Raw genomic sequence first — 14177 nt, forward strand, 5'->3', positions numbered from 1 at the left:
AGGAAAAGAGGATTCTGCAGCAGAGAATAGGATTTTACCTAGGGAGGGAGATGAACAGAGGGGAGTGAAGATTGCATTTGAGGAGGAGACTAGTTTAGGCAGAAGGGAAGATCCCCAAGGTTTTCAGGTTTCAGGAGGGATACTTTTTGATCAGTTTTAGTTATCTGGATTTTGCTTACACATTTTTCTGTGGTAATTCAAGGTGTGTTACATTTTCTGGAGGGCTTGAGGCAATGGAGGATTGAGTAATTTTCCCAAGATCATATGATGCAGCCATAGGATTTGAACTCAGCTCCTTGGATGTCCAAGCTAGTGCTCTAACCACTAGGCTACTTCTCCACTATCAAAGTAGTGCTACAGGTTCCATGATGCAACAGGATGAGGTTGGCAGAAATTTAATTTAATGTGGTGCCTTATATACAGCTAAATCTCCCAAAGGATTCAAAGTGGTTTACAAAACAATTAAATTGACTTAAGTAATGGCCAGAAATCTAATCAGGTACTTTGAATTTCCCTCTCTGTCCAAACGGGCTCACAATCTAACTATAACACCTATGAAAGAAATATAATGAGAAGGAAGAGGGAAAATATAATACAATAAATTCAATAAAATTCAATACTATAGGTGCTTCAAAGGCACAACAGACGAGAAAACTTCAATATCAAAAAGCCGCAAAGAAAAATCCTAAAAATTAAAAGCAGGACAAAAACAGCAATTAATTAAACAAACCCAACAAAAATAAAGCAAAAATGAAATAAAAATAAACCCCAGTCAGTCATTCTCACTACCCTCAGTCTCAGTCAGCTTCTAATTCCCCAATAGAGCCAGGCCAGCCTGGGCCAGTACCAGAAAAGCGACTCCAAACGCTGCAGCTCCGCCAGAATGTAAAGAGGTGGACTGTTCTCCCATAGGACTCCAGAAGAAGTCATGGGCTGGGAGCTGGAATCAAGCGAAGGCTCTGAGCTGAAAGCTGGGTGTAAGAGGCATTCTCCATGCCATTAGGGCAGCATCAGCCATAAATGCTGGTTCATTTTAGATGGTTTGTTAGATGACCTCTTTTTGGATTGTAGATCACACATCTGAGTCCCTCCATGCTACTGTGTTGAACTAGCTGATAAAATTCACAGGAAGAGCAGCAGTTAGGAGAGATGAAAGAAAACAGTTCTTCAGAACCTGGTGCATCTTTTTCTCCTTGTCTCACAAGTGATTCTGCACCAGTGGGTGGGTCTTAAAGCAGTGCCTCCATGCTATTGTGTTGAACCAGCTGATAGAATCCCTAGGAAGAGCAGCCCAAAATCTTCCTCCTGAAGCTGTTCAACTTGGAAGCTATGGATTCCATAATGGTGAGGAATTGAACAGGTCAGCTTCTTTGGTGGGAAGGGGTAGGGTTATCGAATGGTTTCAAAAAAAGGAGGAAGGATTGAAACACCTGGGGTTTACTTCCATTGAAAGCAATAGAAGTAAAACCCAGATGTCTCAATGCATCCTTTTTCTGGAGCCATATAGTAACTCGAGGATGGAGATCTCTGAAATGATGGATACATGGCAAGTAGTATACAATGCTGAGAATTCCTTATCACCCACATCAATCTATAACAGTTATCACTCTCCTGAGATCTTAGAATCACCACTATAGATGGGCAGCTTCTGTGTAGGCCTCAATATTTGACACAAAACAGATGCTTTGTGATATTTCAGACAACATATGAGCATGCTTTAGAAAATGCACAGAAATCTACTTGCACTAAATGTACTGTATTGTTGAGGAGGGTTTGGTTTTATTTTCCCCTTTACTGTAATTTGGCAACATCCCCAAAATGACAAATACATTGTAAGCATGTGGAGAGAAGGCGAGTCCTCTTTGAAAGCTGCAGCATGCTTCCAGAGGCGCCTTAAAAGGGAATGTTTCAAATTCCAAACAGCATTTTTTTAAAATTGCTTATTGCATATTTCTTTTCTGTGTGAGGCAGATCCAGACTAGAGAATGACATGGGGAAAAAATTTATCACTGTTCCTGCCCTGTCCCCATGAGCTCAGTCCCCTTCCCTGCCCTGTCCCCGCGAGCTCAGTCCCTGTCCCCACCCTGCAAACTGTCAGATCCCACCCACCCAAGCCTCAAATAGTTATGATTTTATACTGAACTTATTTTAATTAAAGTATAAAAGAGACTATTCTGTACAATTTTCCATTTTATAAACACAAATAATACAGAGCAAGGATCAACAAACCCCTGTCTCCCCTCCCTTTCACAAATATCCCCTCCACTATTGTGAAAACTGAACAAACCAAATTACTACAGAATGCTACATAGAAAAATCAATCTAACAGAATACTTCAGTCACACATGGCAGGAATAGTGTTAGGGGAGTGCAATTAGGGCAACTGCCCCTTGGTCACAGAGAGAGAGCCCTAAGCCAGCTGGAACTAAAAAAGCACAGCCTGGGCTTTGCGGTCTCCAGTTATGTTTAATACCAGCTCTAGCAGGATCCATATTTCAAATCTGAAATATTCTAATCACAAAATATAAATTTTCTACCTTTTGTTGTCTGGTAATTTTATTCTTCAAATCACATTGGTCTCAGGCTTTGGTTTTGGGTTCCTTCTGTCTTCATCGTGGCATGACTTGCTCATGAGGGTAAAATAGGCCCAAGAGGAGCTGGGGAGATGCCAAGTCTGACACGGGCACAATTTTTTTACCACAGGAGCAAGACTTTTCACTGCTTCCACGGGGTGGTGAAAGGTCTTGTCCCCATTCCCGTGGGGTGGTGAAAGGTCTTGCCCCCATTCCTGCGGTAAACCAATTGCAAATATCCCCATTACTCCGGATTTACTGCGGTGACCACGGTTTACCAAGGTAAAGGGTCCTCGTGTCATTCTCTAATCCAGACCAAGACCAAGGAACACTGCGCCAAACATTTTATAAGGGTCTAGATGGAGAGTTATTGTGAAAATAACACTTAGATAGTGGCTCTGGAATTATTATTGCACCAAGGGAATTTGGGAGTCTGACAGATCCTTCTTCATGTGTGGGTGGGTGTGGCACCTCTCTCCCGCACTCTTCTTCATCCCCCTGCTCCTTCCTGACCCTCTCCTGCTGTGTGCGTGCCCCCCTTCCCTTCCCCCATACCTTTTTGAATTTTCCAGGTGCGAGCAACTTCACGAACTTGCTGCCTGCGTCACGTCGACTATCCCTCTGACGTTATCTCCTAGGCGCGGGGCTCGGAAGTGACAACAGAGAGAGGCAACACCGACACAGGCAGCAAGTCTGTAACGCTGCCCATGTAGGGAAAATTAAAGAGGTACAAGGGAAAGGAGCACATGTGTGCGGCAGGGGGAAGTCAGAAAGGAGTGGGGGGGATGGAGAGGAGGATGGGTTCCGGCGCCCCTACCAAGACCGTGCCTGGGGCGGATCGTCCCTCTGTCCCCCCTTACTTCGCTACTGTTTATACCCATTCTAGAGTTTAGAACTAGAATATTTCCCTTACAGCTTGACATACAAAACAAATATGTATGTATATCCATTTGGATATCACCTTGAAATCATCCTTTACTTACATTGCCCCCAAACGTTGGAATGCACTTCTCATCCAGGGCAGGATTAACCAATAGGCCCAGTAGGCATGTGCCTAGGGCCCTAAATGGTCAGGGGGGCCCGATCAAGGAGGGCATCAACATTGTTTTTCCAAACGGCAATGGGCCCCTCCAGCATCGATCGGCAACATGGGTCCCCCCCCGATCGGCAACGCGGCCCTCTCCATTGATGGAAAGTAAGACATGCAAGCAACGCGGGTAAGAAAGGCAATGAGAACTGTAATTTTGCAAGCGGTGCTGCTTGCCCAAAACTTCCCTCTGACGCAGCTTCCTGTTTCCGCCTGGGCGCGTCAGAGGGAAAGCTTTGAGCATGGTGGGGCGGGGTGGGGGGGCAGGGGGCCCAGTGTACTTGTGTGCCTAGGGGCCCTCGATGAATTAATCCTGCCCTGTTCTCATTCATTTCCATCATGAAACGTCCCTCCCTGCTTTTAAGATAGCTCTTAAATATTTGGACTTTTAAGAATAGCTTTTAAGATAGCTCTTCACCTATTTGGACTTGCTTTTTCTTCATTCTTCCCCTCTTCACTTACTTATTACTCTCCTTTTATCTCTTAGTTCATTGCTAACCCTCCACTCCTTTTTTTGCAGCTGTTTTATTGTATACCACATAGAAATACTTTTGTGGTACCTTGTGGGTAGGGTTGTCCAGAAAAACCTAAAGTTGGAAAAATGATGTGAATTGAAGCTTTTTCCATGAATTTGATTGTGCTTGATCAGAAAATAATTTAAAAAAAAATTTTTTAAAGCCCATCCTGGGGTTTCTCAAAGCCACTGATTACATAAAGCTCCGTTTTTCTTCAAATTTTCTTAATGGAGCAAATTTCTTGGTGTTATAGCTATAACCTTTAGAGTTCAAACTGTTTATTAGTTTTGTGCAATATATCAAACAGAGAACATAACCAGAAATACTGTAACATACTTTACCTGTCATGCCCCGCCAACATGCTAAATCAATTACAAACAGTCCAAAATATAGCCCTAAGACTAATATACTCGCTGAAAAAATACGACATTACCTCAGCTTTCCGAGACTCACACTGGCTCCCAGTACAAGCATGCATACAATACAGATTCTACTGCACCCTATTCAAAGCCCTAAATGGAAATGGACCAAGCTATCTGAACAACCGCCTGATCTGGAAAAACACATCCAGACCAAGGAGAACTCAAGCACACTTTATCCACCCCTCCCAATCAAAGGCATGCAAAGCAAAAAAAATATATGATGGTCTACTAGCCACCAGAGCAGCAAAAATAGATCACCACCTCTCAAATCTGCTGACCATGACGCCCAACTACAAAACATTCAGGAAAGAACTGAAAACCATACTATTCAAGAAATTTGTCAAATGATCTAACCAAACCGTATCGACCATTCACAGATCCCGACGCATACTATAGCTATCAACCTTGTAATCTCCCTGGGAATACCCAGGCTAATTTCTAGTTGTAAACCGCTTAGAACTGAAAGGTATTTGTGGGATAGAAGATACCAATGTAATGTAATGTATATACAAGCTCAGGTAGACCCTCTAAAAGTGCAGAATTACAGGCCACTTTCACTGATCAATGTGGAAAGTTATAACTTTTATATTTTCACACTCAGCAATGTTATATTGATTAAAAGACATTTTATGCAAAAAAAAAAATCTAGTAGTATTTTATTAAATGAACCTTCAATATCTGCACTTTACTGTGGAAAATAACAGAAATTTAACATACTTCGCTAATAGCTAAAGAAGTACACTTTGGGGTAGTCATCTACCAATGGTGTTTCAAACACTGAAGCATTCAATGTCTTCTTGAGATAGTCAGGATAAAGCCTTTGATGCTGTTCAACTCCTTGCAACAAGGCCTCATGCTGCACCTGGTCTGTGGTGATGCTAGTGGCAGAGTCTGTTATCAATTTAACACGTCGCTAGGCTGCGTCGTTAACCACCTTCACTGTGTTGACAAACTGTTCAGCAGTATGGAAGTGTGGATTTTCAGACCACCAACCATTCATTGGTATTACCAAGCGTGTGAAACAGGAAATGTGATTTAGGTCCAACCAAGTCTCCCAGTGACCTGATTGAAATCTGGCTTGCCCCAACGAAACCGTTCGCCAAAGTGTACACGTTTAACTTTTAGCGAAGTATGTTAAATTTCTTATTTTCCACAATAAAGTGCAGATATTGAAGGTTCATTTAATAAAATACTGCTAGATTTTTTTTGCATAAAATGTCTTTATCAATGTATTACTACTGAGTGTGAAAACATAAAAGTAATAGCTATAATACTGAGAAATTTGCTCCATTAAGCAAAAATAATAAAAAAAATTTAAGAAAAATGGAGTTCTAAGTAATCTGTGACTTAGAGCGACCCCAGGCTAGGCTTTAAAATTTTTTAAAAAAATTATTTTCTAATGAAGCTCAATCAAATTCATGGGAAAAACTTCAATTCGCATAGTTTTTCCAACTTTAGATTTTTCTGGACAGCCTTACTTGTGGTATATCATTAATAAATGATGCAGAGATATATATACATAAACAAGTTCATGCACTCTCTAGCTTCCTTTCTAGTGCTGTCCTGTTGCACATATGCTCCTTCAGGCAGGAAGTGCTCCCATCCCCTACCAGGTCTTACCATCATGTCAAATTCTTGCATTTACTGCCTGTTCTTTTCCTCAGCTAACAGCAAACCCTTCACATTTTACCCATTCACATTTTACCCCATTCTTCAGTCCTAATCCTTTACAGCAATTCCCTAATCCTTTACAGCAGTTCCCTCTCCCAGACCATGCACTATTTCCACTGATTCTCTCAAATATCCTGTCAATAGTGCAGCCTGATTCAAATCGATATACCGATTCACTTCAGTGAATTGATTTGAATTGGACTTTAGGCTCCTCCCTCTGTATCCTGGGATACAAAAGGAGGAGCCTAAGGGGCCTTAGGCGTATGAGCCAATTAGGGCCTTAGACCCCTCCCTGTGCATCACGTGATGCACCAGGGAGGGGAAGGCCCGCCATTTTGGACTGGTGGGCCTTGGGGCAGGAGGGACCGAGCTTCCCTCTGACTTCTGACAAAGGTACGGGGAGATCGGGGAGCATCTGGTGGCAGGAGAGTTTGTATCCCTCCTGCCATTTTTTTTTTTGGGGGGAGGGGAGGAATGGTTCAGGGGGCACCTGGTGTGAGGGGTCCTCCATTGGCAGGAGGAAGTGAGCATTCCTTCTGCCAATTTTTTCTCAATTGGGGGGGATCGGTATGGCAGGAGGAAGTGGGCATCCCTTCTGCTGATTTTCGCTGGTGCAGGGGTGGGGTGTATGTCGGTCCCTGGTGCCATTCATCAGGGGGGACATCGGGGGGGGGGGTTTAATGAGACAGATATTGTGTGTGTGTAACACACACACATCATCTGTGCGCATTTAAAAAAGGGCTGAACTATTGGTAAGTAAGGTAAGCAACTGGTTTTGACCAGTTGCTTTTTTGGATTCCTAAAACCCATCGCTTTTTTTGTGTGTATTGCCATTCGATGTTAGTGCATCAATCGCTTGGCTAGTTTGCATGGGATTTTAATATTAAATAGATAATTTGCATGGCTGGATAAGAAAATGGGCAATCGAGGGGAAAACACACGATGAGCCGTTATGTGCATTGGGTCGGCAAATGCGATCGTCGCTAAATCAGTCAAAACTGGTTTAGCGACAATCACTGATTTTATTGCATTTAGCTCTAAGTTTGTAGAAAGAACAAGCAAAATCTTTAGCATCCCGTTTTGTTCTGCCCCCACTTTATGTGGGCATTTGCTCAGTTTCTTATATAAGAACAAGTTTAAGTGTTTATGTTAAGATGTATAAGTAAGGTGTGCTCTGTGGACTTAATTCCCAGATGGCTTTGCTTCTCCCAGAGAGCTAGACTGCGTCCATAGAGCTTAAGCCCACCCTTCTTGTTCAGCCTGAGAGAGAACAGTTGCCATGTTTGTGGACCGCATGGCTGTATGAGAACCGAAGATTAGCATTGTTCTCCTACTAGGTTTTCACTTTTATTTCTAACAATCTAAGACAGCTTAGTTTTATATCTATGACTGGAGAACAGTGTTATTTCCACAAGGTGTAGACACACTCCCAGCTCCCTTTTTGAATAGGAGGGGCTGGTAGAGTAAAAAGATTCTGTGACAAAGTTGAACTGCTTTGAAGTCATCAATTGGGATTTTTTTATTTTTATTTTTTACTTGTATACCACCTTTTTGTAGTTTTACAAACACATTCAAAGTGGTTTATATACAGGTACTTCAAGCATTTTTCCCTTTCTGTTCTGTGGACTCAAAATCTGTCTAATGTAAGGGGTCCTTTTACTAAAGTGCACTAGCTGTTTTAGCGCACTCTAAATGCTAACGCGTCCATTATAGTCTAGTGCGCCTTAGTAAAAGGACCCCTAAGTGACTTGCCCAGGGTCACAAGGAGCAGCACGGGGTTTGAACCCACAACCTCAGGGTGCTGAGGCTGTAGCTCTAACCACTACGCCACACTCTCCTCCAAGTGTGAGTGTTCATTCTTTACTTCATGTTATTAGAGAAAACTGTTCAAGAAATACAGAGTCTGGCTGGTAACACTAAGATTACAGAAGTAAGGGTTAACTGAATAGGCGCTTCAAACAATTGCCAATATAACAGAGTGAGTTCAATAGTGTTTGGCCATTCAGAGGAGTCCTGTTTTTCAATACAAACCTGTTAAGGGAAGCTGTAAAATGTTCAGTAAGATATTGTCAGCATACTTTTCTTTTTGAATCGTCATTTCTGATTTAGGAAATGCATTTAAATGTACTGAAGGTTCTGACTGCTTTAAGCCCTTCTCACATTATTACAATTCCCATTACAGACATTAATAGACAAATATAAACCAGAAAATGCCCTTCCTTTTCTTCTTATTTGATCATAATTTCCATGTATCAGTGTGATAACTTGCAAAGTCTGATAGGGCATTTTCTGAAAAGCTTGCGGGTAGGGTAAACAGCACATAAATACCCTTTGTCGCAAAGTATCTGTTTTGAAACTGGATGCCCAAAATTGATCCCTAATTTGACAAATGCTTTTTGTTGCTACCTCAGGTTATTTTTTTCCACTCTGAAATATTTAATTACCATAACCATTGCTTTCCATGGCCTCAGAAAAACTGTGCTAGACGCCACACTATTTATAACCAAACAGACTACTGAAGGTCTGGTGCTGTCCCTTGGACTTATCACTGGGATATGCACATGTCAGCTTAGCCCATTGCCTCGGAGGGAAGAGCTTTGGTTTATATTTGTCTATTAATGTCTGAAGTTTCCTATGAATAGTTTTCTAAGAACCTGGAGCAGTAGGCGGTGGTTGAAGCGGTGGGAGCATGAGTCCCATATCAAAGCATGACTGCCATGTATCTTTAAACATAATTGTATATCCTGGTATCTTACACTATCTCAAATCTCATTATTTTACAAAACAAGGAAGTTAACTACAACAGAGAGTGGTCCATATGGTTAAGGAGACGAAGTGGGTGAGACCTGGAGCTTGGGCCTCTGATTAGAGCTGGATTCCAGAATATTGCAGAGGAGATTAAAAACCTTGCTCTTTCGTAAATAAACAGAAAGTGCAAAGGGAGAATCTCTCTGTTGCTGATTTATGTTGTTTAAGAGAGGGAGCTGGGAGAGGGAGAATCAGGATTTTTAAACTTAAATTTCAGTTTGTTATAATGTTTTTAGAGTGGCGCACATTGCTTTAGACATCTTTGGAAATGAGAACATGTGATGTGGAGAGGCATTTTCAATATGACATCTCAGCAGAGCAGTGGGCCATCGTAGGAGGCACTGCAGTGAATGTCACATAAAAGGTTCCAGGTACACATCTCACGATTAAGCCCCTTACATTGTATAGTGAGCCCTCCAACACTCACCCACAACTTACTGTACCCGACTGTCAGTTGTGCAGGAGTTAGATATGGAACTCTCTGGTGGGTCAGATACGGAATTGTCGTGGAAAGGGGATGTTTAGAAAATTACTTAAAACACAGTTATTTGTAGATGCCTTTTTCTAGACATAAATTTTTTTTTCTGGTAGAATTGATTAACTGCTTATGATTGTTACTATGCAAAGTTATGCCATTATTTTTTAGCCTTGATTTTTAAGGTTGGTTTGTATGTTTATTTTATGTTTCTGTTTTAAAACTATGTATGTAAATTTTGTAAACTGTTTAGTTGTAAATGGCATAGAAATTTTTTAAATAAATAAATAAAGGGGTGCGGTCCACCCTGGGCGCTGTCTTGGGGGTGCCAGCACCCATCCTCCTCTCTGCCCCCTGCTCTTTCCCAATGTCCCCTGCCGCCAATATGCGCCCCCTTCCCTGTCCTTCCCTTGTGCTTCTTTAATTTTCCCGGCACGAGCAATATCGCAAACTTGCTGCCTGCATCGGTGTCGGCTCTCTCTGACCTCACTTCCGGGACCCGCACCTAGGAAGTGACGTGAGAGGGAAGGCCGACACAATGCGGGCAGCAAGGTCGTGATGCTGCTTGTGCTAGGAAAATTAAAGACGTATGGGGGTAGGGAAGGGAGTGCGTGCGTGGCAGGGGGGGTCAGGAAGGAGCGAGGGTGGAGAAGAGGGTGGGGGAGGGGTGCTACCGCTCGGGCACCATTCGCCCTTGCTATGCCACTGCTAACTGTACACCTCCCCAATAGCCCTTATACCTGCAGGTGTAGGGTTACACTATGTCTGGGTTTTCCTGGACATGTCCTCTTTTCAGCGCTTCGTCAGGTGTCTGGGCAGCTTATTCTTTTGACCTTTTTATGTCTGGGTTTCACTAGGTAGCAGGGGTGGGGGTGGAGGAGAGGAGCATGGCAGGCAGCAACCTGCTGAAAACGATCAGCTCTGGAGACCTGCTGCGTCAACGTGAAGCACAGACGCACAGCACGCACGAAGTCAGGTCAGATCCTCAAACCAACATCTTCTTTTTGTCCCCTCGTTGAAAATAATCGGCACTCACCGTACAACAATATTTTCTGTAACGGCTCCCTCAATCTGGAATTCTTTACCTTTACAAATTAGATCTGAAACCAATTTAGAGAAATTCAAAGGCGCCTTAAAATGTTTTTTATTCAAAGATGCCTTTGAACTCTAGATACTTCATTCTGCCTAAAGATATGTAGGGATGCCAGGTACTCTTTCTGTATCTGCTATTTGTCTCATCCAGTCTTTTTTCTTCCTTTTAACAGAAATTCAGCAGCATAACATGTGTTTCCCCTTCCTAGTGTTTGTTTCTGACATGTTTCCTTTAACTTTATTGTAGTTCTTTCCCCCTTTCCATGTATAATCTGTATGGTTTGTCTGTAGTTTGAAGATAACTGTGTTTTAAATTATTGTATCCCTTATTTTTATTAATATTGTACTTTCGCCTAGAATTTTTGATTGGCGTGTAATCAAATTTTAAATAAACTATGAAACTATCTACCCTATGTATGTAAATATATCAATAAGTATTTCTGTAAATAAAAAAAGATTATAATTTAAGAAGACTATCTTTTAAGTTACATTAAATGGCAATATTGTGTGTTGAAACCATGTAATATGTATTCGTTGTACATAATGCAAAATATTTCACCATAGCATGCAAAACCTTTCCCCCGCCCAAACTGACACAAGTAATAACAAATGCATTGTGTTGTATGCAAATGCATGCAAAGAAGGCTATCATTGTACAAAATGTATAGTGCGGCTTGCATTGTTCATGGAGAGTTAACAGTACTGCTAGAGGTGGTGTGACTTTTCTCCTGGGAGCAAATTAAAGGGGCTGTGTGTTAAAAAGCGCAATTGGCCTCCCTATTCCAATCCCTGCACAAATCTATGTAAGTCCCTCAGTTGCCCTATTATCCCAATCCCCTATTAAAAATGAAAGGCATCCCCCTTTGGTCATTTATTTTGCATTAGGCATAATCTCCTTGAAGATAAAGATGATGCCTCCAACCACCTGATCATTTTTTAAAATTTAGTACCGCTCCCCCCTAGAATTACCCTTAGCGGTATTGCAATGCTACAGCAGTTAGGGGCTGGCCTCATACTACCCACCAGAGAGCACTAATAGGTAGTACCAAGGGTGAATGGTCCAGAAGGAGCCCACATTTTTAACAGGTGTGTAAGGGCCTCACTTTTGTCTTTCTGTTGATCATGGCTGCTAACTTGTAGTGTTCTGGGGCAACAGAAGGTGAATTGACTTGACCAAAGTCACATGGAATAGCAATGGGAGAAGTCAGATTTGATCCCTAGTTTTTCTTGATCTTAATCTTCTGCCCTAACCACTAACTACTTCAATGTTTAAGTGTTTTGGGGAATATAAATATTGAATTAATTTACCTTCAAACTGTGGTATTGCTTAGTTACCAAGACCTTCAGTATTATTTGTACACTTATATTTGGCAGAATTATCCAGATTTATGAATATAATTTGGAAATATTACTGAAGTTGAAATACGGTGATCATCTAAAACCCCAAAACAAAACTAATGTAACTTTCCTTATTTCTCTTTTTTGATTTAGATTGGGCGATTGGTTATTGGGCAGAACGGCATTCTGTCTACCCCGGCCGTCTCATGCATTGTCAGAAAAATCAAAGCCATTGGTGGAATTATTCTGACAGCAAGTCATAATCCCGGAGGACCAGGAGGAGAGTTTGGAATTAAGTTTAATATTGCCAATGGAGGTAGGTGTTTCATGACACTTGACAAGCTCAGATTGGTATGAAGTGCAAGACAGTTTGTTTAGGTATGGTGGAGCACTTTCAGGGTCAGCATTAGTGTGTGTGTGTGGGGGGAGGCAAACAGGGCAGCTGCTGTGGGCCTCACAGTTCTAGGGGCCCCCGTGGCCTGGCACCTTTTACCCAGCACAGCCTGACATAGGCAGCCTGCAGCTTTCCTCTCTCTCTCTCCCTCCCACTCCCGGTTTTTCAGTGGTGTTCCTAACTTGTCTCTGCTACCTCATTCGCTACCAGAAGAGACACCGCAGGAATTGAAAGGAGCTGCCCTGGGGTATCAGTTTTCCCCATCACAGGCCATGAGGCAGCTCCTTCTAATCATTGCGGTGTCCCTGCCGATAGTGATTGAGGCATGTTAGCACCATCGGACCATAGGGAATCAGTGGGAGTGGGAGATGCTGGACCGTGGGGAGGGAGAAGGGGAGAAATGCTTGATCTGCAGGGGAGAGGGAAAGGGAACTAAGTGCTGCTCTGATGCATTGGGAGGGAGGAGGAAGGGACTGATGAGGTGCTGGAGGGAGACGGAAAGGAAGAGGGAGAGGGCAACTTGGAGGGGGAATGAGAGTGACTGGCTGACTGACTAGGGGAAGAAAGGGGAAAATATGCTGGATGGAAGAGGGAGGGCACACCCTGGAGATGTATGAAGGAGACATACAGAACTAAGGGGAGGGAGTGGGATGAGAGTGAGAGATTCTGGCCCCAGGGTGGAGGGCGGAAGAAGGGAAGAGAGATAGAGGAGAGCAAGGGAGGCAGTGAAAAAAATGTTATAGAGAGGGAGAAGGGAAAGGGACACAGTGGGCTAACACTGAATGGAGGGGGAATAGGGACACAGGGAAGCAATGCTGATCACAGAAGGGGATAAGGACAAAGACAGAAATGTAGGACAGGGCAAGAAAAAGATACAGAGGGAAAACAGATGAATATAACGGCTAGATTAGGACACAATGAGGGCAGATGCTGAAACCGGAGGAAGGAAAGAGACAGAGGCACAGGGGATGCATAAGGATCAGAGTTGCTGCCACAGGAAGATTTTCATAGACCCAAAGGTAAGGGGAACGGGAAAGTAATATCAGGCTGTGTTGGGGAGAACGGGAAGAGATGACAGGCTATAGGGCCCCCTGGGGCTATTTTTAAGTTAATTATGGGAGGAAGGGATGAAAGAGAAGTGAAAATGTTGGAGTAGAGGTGATGGGAGGAGACTGAAGGAGGAGATGATGGGCCCAGAAACTGGGGTGGAGTGGGGATAGATGTTGGATGGGAGGGAGGGAAAAGGAAAGGAGAACTTGGAGATTTCTGGCTGCCAGACCGGATGAGGAGGATGAGAAGGTGGCTTCGGAATCCCACCAGCTATAGTTTCTCCAGTGTTGCATACTTGCTGAGTTTAATTTCTTGAGGTTCCCAGTTCAATTTTGGTCTTCTTATTTCTATTTGCAGTCCCTTGTTCTGTATTTGGCGAAGAATAGTCTGTGTTTTATATATGAAGAAGTCATCTCATTTAAATTTGTTTTATGTTTGGTAATAATGGCAGGTGGGGGTGAGTGGCAGGGAAGAGAGAGATCTGTGACCCCCTCCTTAATTTCTGCCCTGTGCCCCAGCATGACTAAAACCGGCCCTGAGCACTTTGATTTGAAGTTCTGTTATTTCAAAACAATCAGTAGCCTTGAAAAATCACTGTCCTCAGGCTCATCCATTATCTGCAAGAACATTTATTATCTGAAAGTACATCAGTGTTATCACCCTGCAACTCAACCCCATCCTCCCATCACAAATTGTTGTAAATACAGGGCTGGCTTAACTTATGGACCAAGTGAAGCTCTGGCCCAGGGCGT

General features: G+C 42.8%; 1 protein-coding gene across 1 annotated transcript in view; it reads left to right on the forward strand.

The window, feature by feature from the left end:
• PGM5 (phosphoglucomutase 5) overlaps positions 1-14177 on the forward strand; it is a 179788-nt gene that overhangs the window by 16053 nt on the left and 149558 nt on the right. Inside the window, exon 2 of the mRNA XM_033924888.1 lies at positions 12135-12297. Coding sequence (XP_033780779.1) covers positions 12135-12297 — 163 coding nt within the window. The remainder of the gene's footprint in view (positions 1-12134; positions 12298-14177) is intronic.

Source organism: Geotrypetes seraphini, chromosome 1 (genome assembly GCF_902459505.1).
Source record: "Geotrypetes seraphini chromosome 1, aGeoSer1.1, whole genome shotgun sequence".
NCBI classification, from domain to species: domain Eukaryota; kingdom Metazoa; phylum Chordata; class Amphibia; order Gymnophiona; family Dermophiidae; genus Geotrypetes; species Geotrypetes seraphini.